This window comes from Gavia stellata, chromosome 21, assembly GCF_030936135.1.
Source record: "Gavia stellata isolate bGavSte3 chromosome 21, bGavSte3.hap2, whole genome shotgun sequence".
Taxonomy (NCBI): domain Eukaryota; kingdom Metazoa; phylum Chordata; class Aves; order Gaviiformes; family Gaviidae; genus Gavia; species Gavia stellata.
The window spans coordinates 4,330,535-4,355,541 of record NC_082614.1 but is presented as its reverse complement, the minus strand read 5'-3'; the positions used below and the strand labels follow the sequence as shown (position 1 = coordinate 4,355,541).

At 40.9% G+C, this 25,007-nt stretch overlaps 1 protein-coding gene across 1 annotated transcript in view; it reads left to right on the top strand.

The window, feature by feature from the left end:
• The window catches only part of GCN1 (GCN1 activator of EIF2AK4), a 43,014-nt gene extending 22,637 nt beyond the window's left edge, over window positions 1–20,377 (top strand). Inside the window, exons 31-58 of the mRNA XM_059827524.1 lie at window positions 197–267; window positions 1,063–1,228; window positions 2,122–2,316; window positions 2,506–2,752; window positions 3,392–3,513; window positions 3,819–3,933; window positions 4,435–4,614; window positions 4,967–5,187; window positions 5,886–5,954; window positions 6,106–6,244; window positions 6,353–6,549; window positions 6,900–7,042; window positions 7,826–7,943; window positions 8,111–8,326; window positions 8,666–8,830; window positions 9,246–9,407; window positions 9,861–9,953; window positions 10,190–10,333; window positions 11,311–11,580; window positions 11,864–11,977; window positions 12,502–12,732; window positions 13,366–13,559; window positions 14,187–14,301; window positions 15,472–15,568; window positions 16,491–16,639; window positions 17,235–17,339; window positions 18,842–19,060; window positions 19,666–20,377. Coding sequence (XP_059683507.1) covers window positions 197–267; window positions 1,063–1,228; window positions 2,122–2,316; window positions 2,506–2,752; window positions 3,392–3,513; window positions 3,819–3,933; window positions 4,435–4,614; window positions 4,967–5,187; window positions 5,886–5,954; window positions 6,106–6,244; window positions 6,353–6,549; window positions 6,900–7,042; window positions 7,826–7,943; window positions 8,111–8,326; window positions 8,666–8,830; window positions 9,246–9,407; window positions 9,861–9,953; window positions 10,190–10,333; window positions 11,311–11,580; window positions 11,864–11,977; window positions 12,502–12,732; window positions 13,366–13,559; window positions 14,187–14,301; window positions 15,472–15,568; window positions 16,491–16,639; window positions 17,235–17,339; window positions 18,842–19,060; window positions 19,666–19,791 — 4,383 coding nt within the window. The 3' untranslated portion in view covers window positions 19,792–20,377. The remainder of the gene's footprint in view (window positions 1–196; window positions 268–1,062; window positions 1,229–2,121; window positions 2,317–2,505; window positions 2,753–3,391; window positions 3,514–3,818; window positions 3,934–4,434; window positions 4,615–4,966; window positions 5,188–5,885; window positions 5,955–6,105; window positions 6,245–6,352; window positions 6,550–6,899; window positions 7,043–7,825; window positions 7,944–8,110; window positions 8,327–8,665; window positions 8,831–9,245; window positions 9,408–9,860; window positions 9,954–10,189; window positions 10,334–11,310; window positions 11,581–11,863; window positions 11,978–12,501; window positions 12,733–13,365; window positions 13,560–14,186; window positions 14,302–15,471; window positions 15,569–16,490; window positions 16,640–17,234; window positions 17,340–18,841; window positions 19,061–19,665) is intronic.
• The last annotated feature ends 4,630 nt before the right edge of the window (window positions 20,378–25,007 follow it).

Below are 25,007 nucleotides of genomic sequence, written 5' to 3'. Positions count from 1 at the left end.
GTGGCAGAGCAGGGTCAGTCTAAGTCTTTATGGGCCTACGCTAGCTCTCTGCTTTTTTTTTTTTTAATCATGCTCTTCTGCTTGTGGTGTCATACCTCTGTGCAGTATTAAAATGGCATTGCAGGTATGGCTGACAGTATTCTCTGCGTGTGTGTCCTTGGAAAAGGCATTCTGATGAAATTTTTTCTCCTTGCAGAGGCCACCTCCAGTTTTGGATGCTTTGGGACGAGTGATATCTGAATCGCCACCTGACCAGTGGGAAGCAAGGTACAGTCATCTTCAGACTGATCTCATCACTTCCTGTGCATCCGAATGAGCTGTTCCAGATTTTTATTTAGAAGTTCAGGCTGTGGAGAAATAAGGGAATGTCAAAGGAACAAAATATATGCAGCTGTATTGACTTGCTGTTTTCATGCTTCCTTCTGGTAGAGAATATTTGTGCCCCTCAAGCAGGCTGGGCAGATGGAACTGAAATGCCCTCAGTTCCATCACAATATTGGATGCTATCTTCTCTATGTCCTTCTGAGAAGAACAGAGTCTTTCCCTCTCAGACTGTCTGATTTTTGTCTTATCTTACTGGATTCCCACCTCTGTATGGGCAATTGATTATTTGAAGAGCAGCAGTGCAAGCATTAATGAACTGGACAAATTCCAGTTTGGATAATTGCTTTTTGTCTACTGCGCTGTACAGGTTTAATTGGAGATCATCTTGTTCACTACTTGTCTAATCTGTTCTACAGCGCTGATGTACCTTGTTGTAAAGCAGCTGTATTTCAGCAGTAGGTGAAGTGATCCTGATGTCTGTCTTTGTTGGCCCAAGTATCTGTAATGCTTAATTGGGATAAAAGTCATTATATGGCTGAAGGATTGCCCTTTTTTTGGGAACCTGCAGCATGTGGTTATGTAATGGAATGCATGTAGGTTGGACACTCTGAAGCTCTTCGGTTTCATAGTGGTTCTCTCTCTCAATTTCTGTAATGTACTACTGATAGCAAATGTGATTGTGATCTCAAGCAAATTCTGTCAAAAGTCAGTAGGCTCACAGGCTCACCATCTTTACAGGTGTGGCATAGCTTTGGCCCTCAACAAGCTCTCACAGCATCTGGACAGTTCTCAGGTGAAGCCCCTCTTTCAGTTTTTTGTACCGGATGCTCTGAACGATCGCAGTCCTGAAGTCAGGAAGTGCATGTTAGATGCAGCTCTTTCAACGCTCAACACTCATGGCAAAGTAAGTCTGAAAGCATCTCTCTCTAGCAGTGGAAAAAGATGGAATGAAAATGTAGATACTGTGTTGGAGCCCACAGGTTTTTTTTTGACTAGTCACTGTTAGTGACTAGTGTTGACTAAGTGTAGTACTTCCCTGTCATTGCTAAAGAAATAGCCCTGAATTAACTGGAATTAAAATGATATAAAACTACAGTAATAAAAGTAAAATCAGACCACAGATCTTTTAATGCTGGGAAGGTGAGAATTCCTTTTCAGGCCTCATGCAAAGCAAAACATGAAAGCTTGCTGATAGTTGGCTTAATTAAACTGAAAACAACTGAAGTAATTCAGAGAATTGAGGACTGTCCTTCTCCTCGCTGCTAGCCCTTCCCTAGCGGTGTTAGATGGGGGACGTGTGCAGCGTGTCAACTGCTCAGCTTCTGATTTCCTCATATGTGCCAGTCACCTCTTCTAGACAGCCCTCTGCATTCCTCTTAAGGCCAAGACAGTTGGAGTATTTTCATATTATTCATTCTTTCCTTCTGTTTCTTAGGAAAGCAGTGTGAGGTTTGTTTTATCTTTCTGTTCTCCCTTTGCAAATAGAGCAAGCAAACGAGCAGGCACTGATGTTTAGGCTGGCAGTCTTGCCTAGTAGCTTGCATGGCTTCTGGCAGAACATCATGCTGGCAGGTTTGGGGGATCTGATTTTTGAGAGCTAACTTTTCTCTAGCAGGAAGTATTTGTTGCCTGTTGGGGTGGCATAAGGTTTTATGTGATGTGACACATTAAATGAACTGTAAATACAGTGTGATTGTTCAGTTTGTTGGCTCAGAGAAGAACAAACAAGTCCACTGAGCATAGCAAATCTCGTTCTGAGTGGACTCTAGTGGCAAGTTCTGTGGTTTTGTTTTTCAGGACAATGTTAACTCTCTCTTGCCAGTGTTTGAAGAATTCCTGAAAAATGCTCCTAATGATGCCAGTTATGATGCTGTCAGGCAAAGCGTGGTCATTCTGATGGGTTCACTGGCAAAACATCTGGACAAGAGTGACCCTAAAGTGAAACCAATTGTTGGCAAACTGATAGCAGCCTTGTCCACACCATCTCAGCAGGTAGGTGCCTTCTTGGAGGAGTTCTCAGGTTCCACGCAGAGGCAGGTTAACACTATGATACTTTTAGGGATGTCAGAGAGATGAAAAATGGCTCTGGTGACAGAAAGCTGTCATTGTGGGTGCAGATAGGGGGAAGTTATGTTTGTGATGAATATTTTGTGATCTGATAGCTGGTGGATTGTTTTACAGGTTCAAGAGTCGGTGGCAAGCTGTTTACCACCTCTGGTGCCTGCAATTAAGGAGGATGCAGGAGGAATGATACAGAAGCTAATGCAGTTGCTTTTAGAGTCTGATAAGTACGCTGAGCGCAAAGGTGCGGCTTATGGGCTGGCAGGCCTGGTGAAAGGCCTTGGCATCCTCTCTCTCAAGCAGCAGGAGATGATGACCACACTGACTGATGCTATCCAGGACAAGAAAAACTTCCGTCGGCGTGAGGGTAAGGGACAAAAGCTTTTGCCTCCAAATATTTAGTATTTCTCTTGTACCTACTACCATTGTGGTCAGATCAAATGATACCTGAACCCCTCTGCTTGGTTTATCTACGATTATTTTACTAAAGTTTGCAGAGAAAGAAATGGGGAGTGTCTGTCATGAGGCCATTGATTGTGTGTAGTGTCCTAAAATTGCTCTATTTGCGTTGTGGTGGAAGAAGGGGTTTTGGTCCTAGACAATATGCATGCGCCCCTCCTTCCTGTTTTCAAAGGCAAGTGTTGCTGGGGTGCCTCCTGCTCCCTGTGAGACTGTACATGTTCTGCTCCAGCTCGTCCAGAGGGGCTCTCACAGTCTAAGTGTTCCTTTTGCTGCTGGACGTTTCCTGTCCATATTTCTGCTTACCTAGGCTAGGACTCGGGGCACTGTTACTTGTTTTTAATGCTACCAGGCTTCTTGTCCTTTCTGAGACCAGAAATCCCCACTACAGCACTAACTACAAGTGTCGGAAGGCAAGAGACTTTCAGCTGTGAGATTTGAGTGCTTCTGGAGAAATTCTACAGATACTTGGCAAATTGTATCTTCTTTTTCCACCTCCTTTATATGAAGTTCTATTTTCCTCTGACTGTCCTTTTTGGTTTTTTAGGGGCTCTGTTTGCCTTCGAGATGCTCTGCAGCATGCTTGGAAAGCTCTTTGAGCCTTATGTGGTTCATGTGCTGCCTCACTTGCTGCTTTGTTTTGGAGATGGGAACCAGTATGTGCGAGAGGTAAGATGCCTTAAATTTCTGAGAATGTAGAGTGTTAAGAGAAAACAGGAATGGATATGAATACTGTTTGTAACCAGGCAAACTGAGAAGGTGACCTATCCCTTGAGATACCACTACTAACAATTTGATCTTCTTAATAACTGAAAGAATCTTATTTCATTGGCCATTAATTGGGAGCTACTTGGCTAGCTGCATCGTTGTACTTAGACACTATTTTACACGAAGGCTTTGTTCGCATTGAGTCTCTGAGGAAGGAAAAAACATGCGTTGTGACACAGCTTGTAAATGTTCCCTTCTCCTTGGAGGCTGCAGATGACTGTGCCAAAGCCGTGATGAGCAACTTGAGTACTCATGGAGTGAAGCTGGTTTTGCCATCACTTCTTGCAGCGCTAGAAGAGGAATCTTGGAGAACCAAAGCTGGTACGGACCAATATCTGACTGACGTGATTGAGAGTAACTCACAGCTCCCTTTGCTGTCATTCCCCTTGTTTATTCCTTCATCCCTCCAGACAGCTGTGATAGTTTATTGTCTCATAAGGGAACTGTGGAACTTGGAGCTTTTGAGGTACAAATGAGTTTCCTGACACATTTGAGCAACTTTTTTCCCCCCAGCAGATTCAAGGGACACTTTTACCGCCCATCTCTCTAGAAGTACTCCAGAAGCTGGCAGTTTCCTCCCCCCTGCTTCCTTCTTTTCCCTGGTACCAAAAAAAAAAGAAGAGTTTTTAGTGTCTTAAAGTGGCATAGAGCGGCTTAATGCATTTCAGCCATTCTGTGTGTTCTCTGACTGGTCATACCACTTGTAGATTTGAGTTTGAGGTAAATGTGATCATCTTTTCATATCTTTTCTTAATGCTGTGTATTGTTTTGTGTTTTGTCTTTTTTTTTTATTTTGCTTCTTTTTGTGTACTTCCTGCACAGGATCAGTGGAACTGCTGGGAGCTATGGCGTACTGTGCTCCCAAACAGCTCTCTTCCTGCTTACCCAATATTGTGCCAAAACTTACTGAAGTGCTCACAGATTCTCATGTGAAAGTGCAGAATGCAGGTCAGCAGGCTCTCAGGCAGATTGGGTCTGTCATCAGGAATCCAGAGATACTGGGTAAGAACTGTCTGCATCTCTAACGCCAAAGAGCAGTCCAGACATGACCGTGGTTTATAATAGCAAGGTTTATGTTCACTGTATTTAGGATTAAATCCAAACTTCTATAGAAATTAAACTACTTCTAGAAAAGTATAACGTGAAAGCTTAACAGCAGCTGTCTGCTTCAAGGCTTTTTGAATGCTCCTTTCCATTTTGTCAGCTAATATTAATAGGGTTTTCTATGTTCTTGTGCTGCTGGTTGCTTTAGAAGGATCTAAAACATCCCATGAGAGAACACCAGCTCACCCTGACATGTGTTTTTGTTTTATGTACAAATAAAGCCTTTTCTTTCCTTTTTAAAAATGTTCAGCAATCGCTCCAGTTTTGTTGGATGCTCTCACTGACCCCTCCAGGAAGACCCAGAAGTGTCTGCAAACTCTACTGGATACCAAATTTGTTCATTTTATTGATGCGCCATCGTTAGCACTGATCATGCCAATTGTTCAGAGAGCTTTTCAAGATCGTTCCACAGACACCAGGAAAATGGCTGCCCAGATCATTGGGAACATGTACTCCCTGACTGATCAGAAGGTATGGTGCTGAAAGTGCTCTCTAACTGTATGCTGAAGGTACTGTGTAGGAGATAACAGAGCAGGCACTAGAGAGAATTTATTTGGTTTTGGGATTTTGCTGTTTTAGGTAGACAATATTAGAATCCACACAGCTTCTTTAATGGCTATAAAGATAGTGACAATTCTCAGGTGCTTAAGACTGTCAGCTTTGTACTTCGATCATCTAGTTATTATCAGATCTATCCCTGCAAAAAGGTCTTTTTACCATATAAGAAATGCCTTAATGAACAAACAAGCAAAACCAGTACCAGTAAACCACAGATCAGCTGCTTACAAATGGATCCAGGGTTTGTTTGAAAAGTATTTGTAGAACTTCACTGTAGGCTAAAGATCCATGTTTAATTTTGTACTGATAATCTCTACCTTTAAACCTTGTGTAAATGTTAGAGTGTTGGATTTTCCTTAGATACAAAGTGCTAGGTTGTGGGTGAGCATCAAAAAGGTTTTGAGTGGTCTCTGTGGAACTGGTGGTGTTTCTTGGACTTACAGAACAATTCAATGTGCTTATTTGCAGGATTGTGAAAGCAACTGATTAAACTTTCAGGATGTTATGGGTGATTGCTAATAATAAGGGGCTGAATGCCCTTTCCTTGAAGGTGACTTAGGTTTCTTTCTTGTTTTGAATCCAGTTCTTACTCTTTGGGCTCTTTGTTTCAGGATCTGGCTCCTTACCTACCCAGTGTGACTCCGGGACTGAAGGCATCTCTGTTGGATCCTGTACCTGAAGTAAGTCATTTGTACAAATACGGTTTGTCTTTCAGTGCATTAGCTTAGACTTTGTCCTGATCTTCTGTAGATCTGTAATCAGGCTGACACATCTCTGTCTTAGTAACTTTGACTGGATATTTGGCAAATCTCCATCCCTCTTGTCTGTTAGGTACGTACAGTGTCTGCAAAGGCACTGGGAGCCATGGTGAAGGGTATGGGAGAATCATGCTTTGAGGATTTGTTGCCATGGCTGATGGAGACACTGACATATGAGCAGAGCTCAGTGGATCGATCCGGTGCTGCTCAAGGTGAGGATAGCTGGGTCTGAATACTGAGCTCGGACTTTCTCCTATTAAATCAGATTAGCTGCTTGTTTCTTGTGTATATCAGCTCTGTTCCCTGCTTTTTTTCCCCAGGTCTAGCTGAAGTTATGGCTGGTTTGGGAGTAGAAAAGCTGGAGAAACTTATGCCAGAGATTGTAGCTACTGCCAGTAAAGTGGATATTGCTCCACATGTACGAGATGGTTATATCATGATGTTCAACTATCTGCCCATTACCTTTGGAGACAAGTTCACTCCCTATGTTGGTCCCATCATTCCTTGTATCCTTAAGGTATGTAGCAGAGGCCCAAAGAGTTGTATTTATTAGAGGATAAAAAGAAGCCTCTAGAGTATTTTAAGCATCATTTCCAGTAATTGTGGGACATGCAGAGACTTGTCCAGCATTGCTGGACTATTAAAAAAAGGTAAAAATTAAATTATAAATTACTTCCTCTTCCAGGTTATTTGCTTGCTGTCTTTTGTTTGTAGTCACTAGTAATTTCTTGAGATCACCTTTGTGCATTCACAACTCTATAGTGTATTTACTTTTCATGGCTGAGAGAGAAAACATCATTTTGTTTTCCTCCTGTTGGCCTTGTATATTGTGCTGAAAAAAACACAGACCCTTTTTTCTCTGTTCAGGCACTGGCAGATGAGAATGAGTTTGTGCGGGACACTGCCCTGCGTGCTGGCCAGAGAATCATAAGCATGTATGCTGAGACTGCCATTGCACTTCTCCTGCCGCAGCTTGAGGATGGCCTGTTTGATGACTTGTGGAGGATAAGGTAAGGGAGAACCATCTTATTCTCAGACATTTCTCTTCCATGGTTGGAAAACTGGTGTGATTTAGACTCTATGTTGCTCCTCAAGCAAATGCAAAGACCTCTTGGGAAGCAAAAGCAAGTTTCTCTTTTTGCTTGTTGATTTGAACATGGTGTCTTGTAGCACTGAGTCTGCAAAGCCCTGCCAGCTGTGGATCAGGTTTCCTGGTACCTGCAGAGCATTCCTACTAGATTGTTAATTCTGGTAGTGACTCTGAAAAGCACTTCAAGGCAGTTGATGTGGCAATATTTAGCCCTCATATATTGTTTTTCATTTTTCAAAATGCTGAGTAAGTTATTGTTCTCCTGTGTATGGAAATGTGCAGTGGAGCGCTCACAGCTAATAGCAATTGCTCAAAAATTAGTTTTACTAAAAGGCTTGTGTCAGCCGAGTGCTGACACTGAGTGCTGCCCTTATCCCAGGTGAATGTCTTTTGGGTTGAGACAGATGCTGGCAATGTCCTGTTACTTTTTAGAGTCTAGGCTATTCCCTGATTCATTGCTTTGATATGGGAATTCTCTCAGCCCCTTCCTGTTTGGAATTCATTCCTTCCCTTGCTCTTCAGCATGCTTCTTCTCAGTCATGTAGGCAGCCTGGTCTTACATATCAGCCCATGCAGCATTTCAGTGCAGACCTAGCTCTTTGCCTTGCATTTTGCTCACGTCTGTATTTGATGTACTGGCATATTTGGACAGGTACCACCTGAATACCCTATTTGTAACACTTGACTTGCTCCTTGTTGCCAGGTTTAGCTCAGTGCAGCTCCTTGGAGATCTTCTATTCCATATCTCAGGAGTCACTGGAAAAATGACCACAGAAACTGCCTCAGAGGACGACAACTTTGGAACAGCCCAGTCAAACAAGGTAAAGCTGTTCTTGTCTGTTGTGCCTTTTTTTTTTTTTTTAATTTTAAATTTTTTTTTAAATCAGCATGGAAAGCCTGCTGGAAAGACATATTGAATAATCATGTCTTTTGTTCTTTTTATAAGTTTCAGGAGTGGGTAATACAACTTCGTGCTGTTTCTTTTCAGGCTATTATTAATGCTCTTGGTGTGGAGAGGAGGAACAGGGTGCTGGCAGGGCTGTACATGGGCCGCTCTGACACCCAGCTGGTAGTGCGTCAAGCCTCCTTACATGTCTGGAAGATTGTAGTCTCAAACACTCCTCGCACACTGCGTGAAATTTTGCCAACCCTCTTTGGGCTTCTGCTGAAATTCTTGGCCAGTACTTGTGCAGATAAGCGAACGGTGAGAAATTGAGTAATGCCTTCCTGTTACTGCAGGTGACTGTATAAACTAATTCCTGAAGAACACAGGATAAATCTTTTCTATAAATCACTCCAAAGCTGTCATTAATTTAACTGTTCTGAGCATGAGTATGTCTGAGTTCTCTCTTTGCTGAAGGCAACTGTGATGACAGTAAAACCAGTTTGCTATGGTTACTTATAATAGTTATGTTTCCATTCCTGCTACTCTGTCTATACTGTGAAGAGTAGTTTATGGTCAAAAGTTAATATTTCCCCACAGTTCACCTTCTTAAGTTTTATAAAACAGGAAAATAGTTAATTAGTATGTTTTTGGGGACAGGTTGCAGCACGGACATTAGGAGACCTTGTCCGAAAGTTAGGAGAGAAGATCCTTCCTGAAATCATTCCTATTCTGGAAGATGGACTGAGGTCAGACAAGAGTGATGAGAGGCAAGGAGTCTGCATTGGGTTGAGTGAGATAATGAAATCTACCAGCAGGGATGCGGTAAGTTAAATGTAGAAGGTGAAATCTCCAGTTGCCTAGGTATCTATGTTATGATGCAGGTGTTGCAGTTGAGACAGAATAATACAGCTAGTGCTGGACTTGTTTTATGAACTGAATTCAGGGCTTGTAACTAACATGAGTTGCTGTTCAGGAAAACGTATGCATTTGTATCTGTCAGTAAATTTAAAACATTGCACAGTTCTGACTTTCGTGAGATATAATAATAGAAATCATCCACTAGGTAGCCTTAGAGCACTGCAACTATTTGTGTTGATTAATCCTGCTTTTCTTCCAATATATTTCAAGCAAACTGCAGTTTAGTTTCAGTTGTGCAAATTCTGCATTCTTAGCTACTTTACCGAGATGCATGTGTCTATGCTTTAGACATTCTGTAATTTTACCTCTACATCTTTAGGTACTGCTTTTCTCAGAGTCCCTAGTTCCTACAGTGCGAAAAGCACTCTGTGACCCTCTGGAAGAAGTCCGAGAGGCTGCAGCTAAAACATTTGAACAGTTGCACTCAACAATTGGACATCAAGCTCTTGAAGATATCCTGCCATTTTTGCTGAAGCAGCTGGTAAGCATTGCTCAACATTAGTCAACAACTTGATTAATGCTGTTCTGGGACAGGTTTTGAATAATTAACTTAAAGGAGAAGCAGGATTGTAGTGGCAGACTTTCCAGGGAGTGGCAACTCTATTTTGTCTCCTCCATGGAGTTATCCTAGTCATCGGTAGGGAAGGTCTTGTGGCTAAAGCATAGGCCTAAGAATTGCTACATCTGGCTCTTCTAGGGAATTGCCATTGTCGCCTGCTTAAGTTGCTTAGCCACCATTCCTGATATGGAAAATCTTTCTGATGTGACAGAAGAGTTTGGTTTGGGTTTTTGCTACATAATCTGAGAGCATTTTTTGATAGAAGGACTTGTGTGTTGGTTCTATGATCACATGGTAAATTGTCACTTGAAATAGGGTTTAGCTTGGTGTGTCACAAATCATCTCTCAGGTTTGTAATTTTCTCTTTCCCTGTAGGATAATGAAGAGACATCTGACTTTGCTGTGGATGGTCTTAAACAAGTTATGGCTGTCAAGAGCCGTGTGGTGCTGCCTTATTTGGTGCCAAAGGTACAACTGGAAACAAATTTTAAACTTCAGAGCTGTGCTTTTTCATCTGCTTGCTCCCAGTTTTCTTTGGACCGATATGCCAAAAGGAAGAGCATAGTTTGAAATTTTATGCTCAAAACATTGTCATTTGGGTTGTGATGCATTTATACTTAGAAATTTTTCATGTTGTAGATGAAGTGAGATTCCTTCTGAAAAAACCTTTCTGCTTGTCTCATTTTTTTTGGTTTTTCTTTTAGCTGACTACTCCCCCTGTGAACACCCGTGTGCTGGCTTTCCTCTCATCAGTGGCAGGGGACGCTCTGACACGGCACTTGAGTGTCATCCTGCCTGCTATGATGTCTGCGCTGAAAGCGAAGCTGGGGACCAGTGAAGAGCAATTGGCAAGTAGCACGGCTCAGCTCTTTGTTATGACAGGTTGCCTGAAGATAGAGCTTCAGGTTTACTTCCCAGCACAGAATCTGTGTTCTCTAGATTCACAGATTGCATGTTTTAATTCAGTCCATTAGCTTCTTCAGGATGAGTCTTTTTGCCTGGTGGCATATTGTGAGTCGAAAAACGTATGCTTTCCAAATCTATTTGTATCCATGTAAAAGTCTCTTTGGCCTGCAACAAGACACAATTCTCAGTTTACTTATTCTTGGAGAACTGCCAGAGTGTCTAGTTAACTTTGTATTTATTCTTGGTATAGAAGACTGAGAGATTAAAGGGCTGAAGGGAGGAAATCTCCCATTTTGCATGCAGCACTCCTTCTGTACTGCTTTCCAAAACATCTGGTATTTGGACTCCAGAGAACATCCTGGAGTTGGGATTGCAGATAGACATGCACACAAGTTGGTGAATTAGAAATGTTAGTGACAGAGTCCTGTCGTCTGTCTGCTGTAGATGCCCATTAGCTCAGCTTCTAGCCCCAATTCTGCCTGGAGATCTCTAACGTACCCACAGACGTGCTTGTAATTAGTATTATGACACACAGCATTAAACTACCTAAATTAAAAAAATGTTATCTGACAAGACCCACGGTCTCTGAGGGGTGAGTAAGATGGGGAAGACTGAGCTACTCTCATTTTTGTAAATTAGGCCTTTTGCAGCTGGAGAGAGACCTGTGCAGCAATCAGTTCAGTAGAGTTTGGTCACTTCTTAAATTTTGAGAGTTGGTTGTATACCTATCTCTGCTCCAGGGCTGAATTGAGCCTTTAGTGGTGATGTGACCAGCTATTTAATGAGAAACAATTAGCAAGTGGGATACGTTGTAGTATTTCTTGAAGACATAATGCTGTGGATAACATGGGGAAACCTGGGGCTAAATCTGGCTTTGTTCAGTTTGAGAGTTAACATAAAGTTAATTTGGACTCTTTAGGAGATGGCAAACTGTCAGTCTGTAATCCTGTCTGTGGAAGATGATGCTGGACAAAGAATTATAACTGAAGATTTACTAGAAGCTACCCGCAGCCCTGAGCTGGGAATGAGACAGGCAGCAGCTGTCATTCTGAATATCTACTGCTCCAAGACAAAAGCAGACTATACTGGTCATCTCAAGAGCTTGGTGTCAGGCTTGATACGTCTATTTAATGATACCAACCCTGTAGTTCTGAATGAGAGCTGGGATGCGCTTAATTCCATCACCAAGGTGAGAGGCAGCTGAAGAAGGTTACAGTGGCAATGCCTGGCAAGGAGAAAACTGGGATAGCTGGTAACATACTGCCTAAATTGAAGCTTCTGTTTTGACTGTAAACTACGTTTACATTTGCAAATGATGCAAAGATTTGAGAGTTGTAAGATGAGCTTGACTTCAGCATTGTGAGTGAGGAGGCAGGAAACAGGTATCTTCTGTTGACACACCTGAGGAGAATTCACAAAGAATAGCTGATTGCCATGTTGCCTCATCTTTGTCTTACCCTTCTCTCCTGCAGAAATTAGATGCTGGGAACCAGCTTGCTCTCATTGAGGACCTGCACAAGGATATCCGGATTGTAGGGAATGAGGCCAAAGGCGAGCATGTGCCGGGATTCTGTATTCCTAAGAAGGTAAAGGATCAGATTGAGCATGGATTCATCACAGCCATAATACCCACCTTTTGGGGGAACTGATTGATAAGACTTTACAGCTGTTAGAAGCAGTGACTACTGGGGCATTCCAAACCTGTGTATTGGAGAGACTTTTTGTAGGTTACTGCTGCTCTTGAGTTACCCTACAGAAGACTCTTCTTCTTACAAGATCTTTGACAGTTCTGTTATGTATGTAAGTCATGGTCGCTGGCTGCTTTTTGCGGGGGAGTAAAACTGGACTTCTATGCCAAATTTCTCTGGTTTAAAAATTCCCTGAGCTGCCACCACTTTTCTCATAGCAACTGGCTTAGTAAGGCGTAGATGCACGAAATCAAACCAAATAAAAGTAGCTCTGTAAATGTGGAAGCAGGCAGCTGAAGGTCAACAGGAAATTGAGAGGAAACTCTCCAAGTTTGTGCATCTGGTGTATGAGAAGAGAAAAAATAAGATACATATTTTTTGCATCTTAGCTTCTAACCTTTCTCATCCAATTTTCATGACAGGGAGTGACTTCCATACTCCTGGTGCTGCGGGAAGGTGTTTTAACTGGTAATCCAGAGCAGAAGGAGGAGGCAGCAAAGGCCTTGGGGCTAGTTATTAAGCTGACTTCTGCTGAAGCTCTTAAACCATCTGTGGTGAGCATTACTGGGCCACTTATTCGGATCTTGGGAGATCGGTTCAGCTGGAATGTCAAGGTGGCTCTGCTTGAAACATTAAGCCTTCTTTTAGCCAAGGTAAGATTCAAAGTAATTGACTGTGGTTTGTGAACATTTTCCATGGTAACCTTCAGCAATATCTGTTGCTGTTCATGTAAATACTGCTGGGATGTCTGCTGGTGTGGATTTGATATTTAGGAATGGCAGTGTAACTGGATTATATTCTTCCAGCAGCCTCTGGCCTACCAAAAAAGCCCCCAATGCTTCAATTTCGGGACCTCATAGAAATATTGCAAAATGCTGATAACACTTTCAAATGATTAAAAACTATCATGTAATTAATTTCTCTCCTGTGTCCACCATTTTTGTGAAACGTTAAGTCCAAAAATGATCATCCGATGTATTTGAACTGAGCTGAGCTTTTATTTAGAGCTCTGTGTACAAAAGACTTCATGACAGTGTAAAGTCTTTCAACAACGTTACCCTTGTATTTCAGTACATAGAAAATAAAATCAGATTTGAAAGGGATAAAAGTTGCATGGTAAAAGACTGTTTTGTGTTTTTCCTATTTTAGCAGTGTGTTAGATCTGAATACGGGCTATTTGTGATAACTAACTGCTGTAGAAGAGGTCATACTGTTTTCAGGCTTCGATTTCTAGCCACTGTTTCAGACTTGACTGCACCACTTCCCTTCTTTCATCTCTGGTATAGGTTGAGATTGCCCTGAAACCATTTTTGCCCCAGTTGCAAACAACCTTCACCAAAGCTCTACAAGACTCAAACCGCGCTGTTCGCCTGAAAGCTGCTGATGCTCTCGGTAAACTCATTGTCATCCATGTAAAAGTGGATCCTCTCTTTACGGAGCTACTGAATGGAATTCGTTCCAGTGATGACTCTGCCATCAGGTAAGCCATAGGTGATATCTCAGACCTTCCTGCTTATTGAGGGTGAAAGAAAGGGCTAGGATGAATGAACAAAAGTATTAAGCTATTCCCACCCGCCCTTAATTCTGAGAGTAAGATATATTAGTGAAAGCAGTTGACTGTTAATCAAGGGTGGTAAAACAAAGAACATTGATGATACGGACTTCCTGGGTCACAAGCTAAGCTGTGACAGTGTATCAGGGGAAGTGTTGCATGGTATCTGCCTCGTTCTCTCTCCTGCACACCCCACTGCAGCCCGCTTTCAGATACAAGACTCTATCGATTGTCAGTCTGACCTGAAGTAATGCAGCTGTTCTTGTAAGAGCTGCACAGATCCCTGAGAAATGAACTTCCTGATTTGAGAATTTCTTAAATGTTTGACTAGTCAGAAAATATTTACATTATAAGAGACAGACACAAATACACAAATGCGGAAATACTCTCTAGCGTGGATTTTTCAGCAGTGAAGAGGGAGTATCAGTCTCCTGAAGTGTAAGTCATATTAGTGTCATTGCTGTGTAAGAAACTGTTACAGGTATCCAGAGCTCAATTTCTTCCTTAGGGTGGGTGGAGAGGCAACAGCTGACTGTACGTTGTGATCACTTCTAGGGACACGATGCTGCAAGCTCTGCGGTTTGTAACACGAGGAGCTGGTGCAAAAGTTGATGCCGCAATTAGGAAGAATATCAGCACGGTGCTTCTAGGGATGCTGGGACATGATGAGGTACTGCTTCAGCCAGCTGCAAAGGATCCCTGCTACAGACAGTCTTATTCTTAAATTTAAAATCTGAACTTTCTAACAGAATTATTTTCTAAAATAACTTCCGGGGGAAATTACTAATGATAGAGTGGAAAGGAACTTATATGAAGAAGCATGTGGTTGGGCATTACTCAATAAACTGAATACGATCTGTAATCTTGTTGGAGCCTTGTAGTGTGTTAGCTGAGAGTCAGGTGCAAGAATTGGAGATCCCGAGCCAATCACTGGTAACTCTGAAAATCTGTGAGTTTAATGTTTCCTTAGTAACCATGTATGTGGGTATGACCTGCAGCTCCTCACCACCGTGTCTGAGGCAGCTCTGAAGTCAGGATTTGCTTGTTGTCTTGGAGAAAACGTGCAATACCTTCACTACATGCCCATACTTGTGTTTGTAGGCTCTCAGGTGGGGTTTGAAATTTAGTGTGAGAATTTTTTCAGATAATGGCAGATTTTTCTCCACTGAGCAAGAAGCTCTCCAAGTTGAATATAGAGTCTTCTGTATATGGCAGATAGCAACAGTATCCTCTGTGAGAATAAAATTAATCATCTAGTAATTTCTTCCTTATGTTTTAATCTGTGCAACATAGACAAGCAACTGTTGGCTGCTAGAAGTAGAAGAATTGAAAAATTCCCACTGGATTGTAAATTGCAGGGTGGAGAGGAGCACTGATGGGATGATCACATAAGCAAGCTAGAACAACAAAAGCCTGGACATTTTAAATTAAAAGTAGTATGAGTTTATCACAGAGAGAAGCTCATCTAGAGATGGCTAGAAGTAATGCTGACTGTCTAGATTGTGGATCTAAACTTAACTCTTGTGAACACGTCTTTTAAAATGTCCACTTTCATCTTTATGACTTTTCCATTTAACAAGCCAGAATTTACATAAGGTCTGTAATTCTTCAGTCTCTGCTGGCTTTTTTGACTGTGGATTTGGCTTTAAGTTCCATTATGTACAAGAAACCTTGCGAACTGACAGAAATCCACAGGTGGTAGGAGTGAAATACTACTAATATTTATTTCCTCCTTCTCTTTCTATTTCATATCATCTTCTGTCACTTGCTCTTCCTGCTCCTTATCTCTGATGTGTGTTGAGCTCAGCTGGTGTTACTCTTTTCTTCCTTTCCTCGTTAGGATGCCACCCGCATGGCCTCAGCTGGCTGCTTAGCAGAACTGTGTGCATTTCTGTCAGAAGAGGAGCTCAGTACTGTTCTCCACCAGCACTTGCTGGGTAAGTGAAGCTGTTTACGGTGACTGGAACTGAATCTGAAAAGCAGGGGAAGATACTCTCTTAGCCACTGGTTCGGAAAGACTTTCTGACTAATTATTTAGGTTCCTCCTCTTTATCTTAAACCTGAATCTCTACTCTAGATTTTCTTGTACTTTTCTTTGCTCGTGGCTGTTCAGTTGTGCACCCTGGTACGTAGTGGAGCACAGGGTCGTGGTTGTAATTTGGGATTACCCATACTTTTTTTCTGGATTTGTTTTCAGATGAGTTGATGAAAGTACCAGCATGGCTGAGTGATTGCTAGTGCTGACACAGAGAGGATGGGAGGTGACAGGATGTTCAGGCAGGGTGGATGGGAGGGCTGTTCCACCTTTTTTGATGACACTGTGATCTTAGGTTGGCTTATGCTAATTGCAGACCACATCTGATGGCTTCAGATGCTTTTGGAGAATTAACTGATTTGTCTCTAAGTTAGATAAAAGCATGAATTTCGTAGGAGCTCATAGTGGCTGGAAGTGCTATGGGATTACTCTCCTCTATGGAATTAAAAAGGGAATCTCTTAGCTACTTTCAAATTACAGATGACTTCTATAATTTTATTAGAGGGTCAAAGCTCGTGTAATTCCGGTGCCAAGCTCCTTCATGCAGTAAGGGATGTGGGCCTGACTGGGTTGAACAATACAGAGTCACTTGTTTATGTCTGTTTTCCACATCTGCCCAAGTGGTGTTCCTGTCTAATAGAGGTGGTGTGTTTTAGTGCTGTTTATATGGCTTTTTGGGAGGAGTGGAGGAAGCAAGGTATCGCTTTAGATGCTGCTGCTTATTTCATTTTACGGAAGTGAATTGTCAAACTGACAAAAGCTTTCTTAGATGAGGAGGAATGGATAGGGGGAGCCTTGCTATTGTTCTGTTCTTGCATTTGCAGCCGATGTCTCTGGCATTGACTGGATGGTAAGACACGGACGAAGCCTGGCTCTCTCCGTGGCCGTAAATGTTGCTCCTAGCAGGCTGTGTTCCCCCAAATATTACAACAGCGTTCAGGAGATGATCCTCAGCAATGCCACTGCCGACAGGGTAAGTGCTACGTGAGAGTGGGCGAGTTCTGTTGCGAGCGCTTGTTGGGAGTAGTTTTAAAAGGTGTGCAGGTTCGCTGTGTTACCAAACAGAACAGAACAAAAATCCCCAGGTGCCATCTGAAGGGTCTCCCTTGGCTAGATGCAGTTTTATAGTGAAATTACGTGACTGTTCTGACTCTTTGAGTTCTGACCTCTGTGGAGATGAAGATTAAATAATCTTCAACTGCCAGGTAGTTTTCATTGGGAGTAAATTATGCTTCTGTTTCCCTATTAAAGTTCTCATTCACGGGCCAGGTTTACAAGAAGTGCAAATACTTCATTTTAGGAGGAAGACTTTAAATCTAGGGTCTAATTTGGTGTAGGGAACCCGGGGGCTCTGTGGGGCCTGCCATCTTATTCCATGTAGCTCGTAATCGCATTATGATTTTTTCATCATCTTACCTAATAACATTAACCTGCTTTGCACGCTGCAGTTTTTTGAAAGATGTGTTTAGCCTTCCGCAGCAGCTCACCAGTCTGTGTGACTGTGAGCCCAGTTATAAAGGCTTTTGAACTCTGCTGTAGTAATACCAATTTTTGCCTTTATGTTGAAGATTCCCATTGCAGTTAGCGGCATCAGAGGGATGGGCTTTCTTATGAAATACCACATGGAAGGAGGAGGGAACCTGCCTCCAAAACTTTCCAACCTCTTTATTAAGGTAAGACTTTTAAGAGAACTACCTGGTGGTGTTCTCCTGTGATCTGACTCTTTGAGCTAACTCATGGATGGTTTTCTCTACAAAATTTCTGTATGGTAACCCAGGATGGAAACTGAAAGCTCGGTTCCCTTATCTTGGGAAGCTCTAAATCCCCTGATCCCTGAAAATCTAGGTATTTCTTTTTGCGGCAAAGTACAGACAGAGTCACTTCATTGGACTGCTTTGCAGTTGTGAATACAATACCGCTGTCCCTGCTGTAATATGGAAAGTTGACTCTTGATCTTTCTGAGGTAAACTTCAGTTTTGATTCTTATGAATTAATTTTTCCCTTTGCAGTAACAAACAGTTGGCAGAGAAGCAGAGAAGAGTGAGGGGGAGTTGTCCATTTTTTAAGGTTGCTAAAGGTTAAAGGGCCTTTGTTAGAAATGCATCAAACACCTACTCCTCCCTTACTGGTTTTGCTGCAGTACTTTTTGACTTCCACTTTTGTGGAAGGGATTAGCTCCTAAAGACTGAGATAAAAGAGAGTATTGAAGTTAACTTTTTTTCAGTTCACCTCTATTTCAATATTCTATGTCGAAATTCCTTTCTTTCTTGGTAGTTCTGAGTTTTTTGGTGTAGGTTTTTTTTTTTGCCTTTTTTTTCCCCCCTCCCCATAAATGTATCCCTCATGGTAGACAGGATCTGAATTTTGAACATTAGAATCTCAGGATGTTTTTAAAGTCTGAGAAAAGATAGGGGAAGACAGAGTGCTTTTTAATTTGTCTGTCACCCTTATCGTAAATAAAAATGTGTTACATTTTCAGGTTTTACGTTTCTTTTCAATTTACTTGAAAAACTACCAAACATGCAAATTGATGTGATGCATGCCATCATTCTTCAAAGCAGACTTTTTATTTGAAATCCCACATTCACATATTATTTTGTATCATAGTATTGTGTTAAAATATAAAGTATCACAATTGTCACAATACCTTTATCACAGTATTAATAATGCAGTTGACATTCAGATGTCAGCTTTCATGTTTCAAATGTGTTGAGATTAAATAAAAAATACAAAGCTCTTAATTTTTTTTTTATTATTTTAAAATGAAATCCACTGTTGAAATGCACCTTATACTCCAACCAGAGATTGACTTGGCTGTTGCTGCTCATGGAGCGTATTTTACAGAGGCACTGACACTACCAGCTTTTGCTGCACTTAGTGGTCATTGTCATTTCCTGAGACAGTTGAGAGAAGCGTGTGACCCTGTCATCAACCACATTTTTAGAGGTTTTCTTTTGAAAAAGTGCCTTGTTTTCAAGGTTTGATCTTCTCTTACTGTTACACAGTTTAGTCAAACTTGTTGATAACAAGTTTGTCTCTTGTGTACCTGTAAGTTGAAAACTGCTTGCTTTTCTTGTTATAGTTTAAAATACCTAAATTAGAAAAAAGATAAACTAGTGTTTCAAATACGTGTCCTTGGTATATCTGAATTTATGTCTGCCTTTGTCTCCTTTAGTGTCTCCAGAACTCATCTAGTGACATAAAGTTAGTCGCAGAAAAGATGATCTGGTGGGCAAATAAAAACCGTCTTCCCTCACTGGATCCTCAGACAATTAAACCAATTCTCAAAGCACTTCTGGATAACACAAAGGACAAAAACACCAGTGTAAGAGCGTACAGCGACCAAGCTATTGTCAATCTTCTGAAGATGAGAGCGGGTGAAGAAGTGCTTGAGGTATGAGGCAGAAGAAAATGTAATCATTGGTAGAAGGCTGTGTCACGTTGCTCTGCATACGGTTAAGCGTTGTGCCTGGAGCCTCAGAACGTGCTGGCAGTCTCTTACGAAATAGATGGAGTGGGACCTTCCTAGTTGCATTTAAGCCTTCATCAGTATTCTCATGCTAAGCCTTGAAGAAATAAGCAATACTAGTAATGTACAACCTTACAGTGCAGTATTGCTAAAATCCATGCATTTAACATACCTCCCATGTTCAACATACTAGCCTTGCTTTCAGAATGCCTTAAGCCCTTACGGTGCTATAGTTACCGTAGCTAGGATTGCTAGTTTATTGCTTTTGTCATTTGTATAATCCTACTGCAGCATTAGTGGTGCTAGAGAGAGTATTTTAGGATGGACTACTTTGTACATCCGTTACCAGACCTCTTTTCTAAGTCTTAGCTGCTTTTGGATAGTTGCCATGTCTGGAATCATGAAACCAGATGAAGGATTTGGGTATGTTTGAAAGATGTTAAATACAGCTTGTAAGGCACTTACATTTATTCTTACATTGAATGGTATGTCATAAGGAATTGGTGATTGATGTTGTCTTCCTTCCACAGTCGGTTTCCAAGATTCTTGATGCTGCCAGCTTGGAGCTTCTCAACGAAAGCTGCAGGAGATCTCTGAAGAAGCTGGCTGGCCAGGCTGACTCTGATGAACAGATAGATGACACTATACTGACGTGATAATAAAGCTCCAGAAGACAAGAAAACACTGAACCAACCGCTGCATCAGCATTTCAACTCAAACACCTATTTTAAATGTTTTCATTTTTGAAAATGTTAATTCTGATGGGATTTCATGAAAAGGACTCCCAGAGAGTATTTTAGTATCAAATATACCAGAATAGCCTTAATTAGACCCACATTAGCTGAAAATTGAAAATTTGGTCCCCTTTTTGAAACAGATAATACACCAGAAACATATACTAATCGATACTGGTAAATTGTGGCCAACTGTGAGATGTGGCTAGAGCACATCAGGCTTAAACTCTGGTGACACCTATTTCCTTTCCAGGGTCTGTGCAAAAACTCCAGTATTGGAAGTATTGTTGGTCTTTTCCACGGACCCTGTGAAGCTGGCATAGAACTTGGTGGAAGTTAAAGCATATTGTTTTTGTGTACTGCTAACTTGCTGCTTGTGACGGTTCTGAAGACTGAAAATCCCTGTAAAACAAAGTATTTAAAATAGCCTTAGAAATCACAAATGCGAAAGGGGGATTAAATGCAGCCTGTTTAAAGAAGGAACATTTAATAAAGGCTCTGACTTTGATCCTTCTGGTGTAAACTGTTCTTTTTACAAATTCATTTGTCAACAAACTTATACTGTGATTTACTTTTTGGACCTGCTTTTTCTAGGGCATACAGTTTGTAGAGTGGGTAGTGCTGTAATCTATAAAAACCTTTTGCAAAACTAGAGACAAGCTAGGTTTTAAAACCAAGCCAGAACTGACACTTAATGAAATTTGTAAGTAATTACTCCTATTAATTTTCAAAGAATTTTTGACTACAGACAGCTTTTTAGTTATTCAACTTGTGGAAAGTCCTCTATTTTTAAGTCTTCAAAGGCTTCACAAGATACTTGGCACTTCCAACATACAGATTTTTTTTTTTGTGTCAATGAGTTGTACTGCTCCAAGAAAGCAGTATTTTATTTTACCTGGCCACATATACCTCTTTTTTTAAAAAAAAAAATTTAATTTACTAATACCTTTTATGCCATTTGATGGAAATAGTGAAAATCTTGTTGCAGAATACAAAGTTTTAGAAGGAAAAATGAGCTTTACATTCTATGTAGAGTAATAGTTAAATGAGCCTTATCTATTTTATGAAACTACACAGAAGCTGGTTGCACCTGAGAAGCCAGAGCATTAAGATTTGTTGTTTCAAATGGGTGGGTGGTGTGTGTGTGGGGGGGGAATCTTCCTTGCATGTAACTCTGGATAGCTCAAACCATGATGAAGGGAGAACACAATACTACGCATTGTAAAAATAGAACATAAAATGTAACCACATGGGAACACACATTCTGCTAGAACCAATCTGCTGATGGCTATGGCAGTAGCAGCAAACAGAAAAACATTTTACCTTCATGATACTAATGTCTCAAACAGCAAGATACAATCTTGAATAGGTATTTGGGAGTGCTGTGCTCTATTCTGGTCAAAAGTACCAGAACTTGTCAAAATGATCTTGATGTTATGTCAGCTCCCAAGCCTGTGGTGTAGGCTCCTGGCACCAGAGATTCACTGTAGGAGTCAGCGGAATATTGTTGAGACTTGGGCAAATCAGCTGTTTTACCCCTTACCTAAGATAGGCTCAGCTCCAACTGAACCATTCCTAATTGATTTCCATATAATTGGTTTTTATAGCATTGTATGATGGAGATTCTATAACCTCTCTATGCCATATATTTCATTATATAACCTTTTCAGACTGTCAGAGCTTACCTTGTGTCTAAAAAAAACTAATCTTCCTTGCTGCTACTTGAGTCCACTGCTGCTTGTCCTATTCCCACAGACATGGAAAATAGTTCATTTTTGCAGCAACCGCATTGTCACTTCACTGTTCTCACCCCTGGATGAAACAAGTTTAGATTTTCTAAGTCTTTTCTCATAGATTTTCATGTTTTCTAAACTTAAACTGCTGCCCTCCGTATTTGTTCCATTCTGATTCATATTTGCCTCATGGTGTCCGCTGCTGGACCGGGTCTTCCAGGGGAGAATATTACTTTGCAAGCCCTACGTAACTCACTGTTTTCTATTCCAGCACGAGGTCTGGGTGGTGTTCTTTTGCAACAGCACAGTGTTGTTGACGTGTTTAGTTCGTCATCAGCTATGAAGCCAAACTACAAAATTGCTCTTTGGCCATTTATTTCCAATCTTGTATTTATGCAGTTGGCTATTTCTACAGAACTACGGTACTTTCCAGTTGGTCTTACTGAAATTGTATTCTACTTATTTCATAACATTTATCTGCATTCTGAAGGTGGTTTTTAAATCTGATTTTGCCTTCCAAAATACTTGCAAATCTTAAACCATCTTAAAACTATGTATTTTGCACTGAATTGGTAACAATCCAAGAGTGAAAACTCAACTAAATGCTCTTAAGGATTAGGCAGTCTCAGGGCACTGCAATTAGTTTTACCTATAATGAATTAGCCATGTTTTGGGATAACAGAGGAACAGCAGTTAAACCAAGCAATGCAAACACTTCTGTGCACTGAAACATGTACAAAATTTTATGCCATTCAAAAACTACTAAATAGGTGGCAAAATGCTCAGTGGTTGTATCGGAATCACTCACTTCATCATTGCAGACAGGAAGGAAGAAAAAAACAGCAAGTTTCTCTGAAGAATGGCTGTTTGAGCTCTTGATCATGGGCACCTTGGCTTACCGATTTTATCTTCGATTCTAATTGATGCTCCACGTAAACGTGGAGAGAAGTACAGTGAAATAGAAGCCTTTTTTTTATTAACTTGTTAATTTTAGCCAATAAAATCTTTTGTTACTAAGGGTAATTTGATGATTTGTATTTCCAGCTTATGTAGTAGCAAGTGGAAAAATTCACCCATCTTTCCAAACAGCAGCTGAATTTCTGCACTCAGTTTAGTTGTTTCTGAGAGGAAGGAGTAAAAAGTAGGAGCTCGCTTGCGCTTATTGAGAATATGCCGATTTTTCAATTACAGCGGAACACTGAATTTGGATTTTAATAGCTACTTTTCACTAAAGTATTTATACACTGCAATATAATACATCAGAGATAAAATACCCATAATTTTTGCCACAACATGAGATCTGATAAATTGATTGTGCCAACTCAGAGACTAAAGAATTAATTTTTTTCTCATTTCAAATGTCTTAAAAATACCAGTTGTCAGTAAAAGATAATTTCTCCCCACAACTGACTGTAATAACATCTTTGAACTGTCAAGCAACTGCCTCTGAGTGACAGCTGAACTGTGTGTATTTCAAGATCAAAAAATAATTTATGAGATGTTTGAACTTACAAGGTGCTAAAAATTTCAATGGAAAAGAGACAAATGTGAAAGCATAAAATATTAATTTTTTTTTTTTTTTTGGTAAGTCACACTTTGTACTGTCCATTTCATTTGGTTATGTCATGCCATCTCACGCTTTTCACATGATGAGGTTTCATGAGCTTAAAAATAAAGGTAATAGGAGTCATTGTCATGTTGGGTTTGAGCTGGTGGTTTGTACGCTGGATTCAAGGGATCTCCCTGCAGCTACGCAATGTCCCTGATGCTCGGGGCACGTGTTGGGTTCTATGATGGGCTGCCCAAGCGCATTACTGGGGTGGGTGATATGTGGTGGGGGTTGCTTTAGGATTGGGCTAGCTGCAAACCCTTTTCTAGCAGGGTTTCTGTGAGCATAAGGCTGTTAAATAACACATGCTCACACCTGGTAATGCTCCAGCCTTTCTTCTGCTCCTCAGTTAGCTACATTGTACATTTGAGGATAACGCAGAATGAGCTACAGGGTGTGGTGTTCTAAAAGCATGGGTTGCAGAGTGAATGTGAGATGGAGGTCATCTAAGTTGATTTCAGGATGTGTGGGACTTGGCAGGGGCGAGCTCTGAAGGCTAGAATACTTTTCTGAAGGTTGATATTAAGGAAGGTTTATAATTAAAACCACAGACATTAGCCATATTGCTGATCAGAAGTATTTAGAAGATGCAATTTTATGTGCTAAAAAAAATAATCTTCAACCCAGACATGCTATTTTAGCCATACTGGGTTGGTTTGTTTCCAGATGAATTGCATACAAATTGGACAAATATAACTGTGGAACCATACCGCAATAGCCTATGCAGAAGAAATAGGAAATTAGAATTGGTTAGAGACAACTGCCTTAAAAAATACGCTTATTCCTCTTAACCAAACCCTACTGTATAAATCCAGAGAAAAAGAGTCTATAGCTTTCAAGTCAATGTTAAGGGAAAAAACAATACTGCTAAAAACTGTCCATCATTCAAGAAACATTCACAAATCACAGCACAGTTGTGGCTGGAAGTCACTTCTGGATTTCAGCTAGTCCAACCCCTGTGCTCGAAGCACGGTCGAGTTGAGCAGGTTGCTCGGGGCACTGTCCAGGTGGGTTGGACTCCACAACCCCGCTGGGCAGCCTGTTCTGGTGCGGGAACACCCTCACAGTGTCGCTGACATGGTTTGCAGTGCTGATGTTCCACTGATTTCAATCTTTTACTTCTGCTTGGGTCCTACCAAAAAGATCCTCAAAGTAGGTGCATCCTACTCTTCAAGCACCTTCAGAACACCTAATTAGATTGTAGTTATCAAAAGCATTATGGATTGGTATTTTCAAGTTAACTATCCTTGATTCTGTGACACCTTTCCTTTGCCTTTTTGTAAGCTCAGTTGACCATAAAGGTCTGTGTTCTTCAGTGCCAATACAGCTCTTCCCGTTTGAAAGACAAATGCATGTTAATGAGATACTTGTGTCAATGAATTGTAAACGTATGGTTAAAATAAAAAAAAAATCAACTTAGTTTAATTAAATGATCATGTCGATACTTTGGTTTGAATCTATGCTAAACTAAAATTACTTTAAAGATAGATGCAATACCTAGCACATTGCCTTTTGCTATTGTTTTTACATATGTATTGAATAGCCTTACTAACTGGGAAAGGAAGTCCTAGGTAATTTACATATTCTACACCTAAACACTGCATTGTTTGATCTAAGGAGTTCAAGTACCAGTAAGAACAAATGTATTTGCAGAAAAATAGTCAAAGAGAAAACCAGCACTGTTCCTGTGCTATGTCTTCACCTAGAAGTGGAGATCACCTAAAAAGCGATCAGAGTCTTGCAGAGTTTGTGTAGTCAATATCTGTACAACTGATAGCAAAATCACTCAGGCGGAC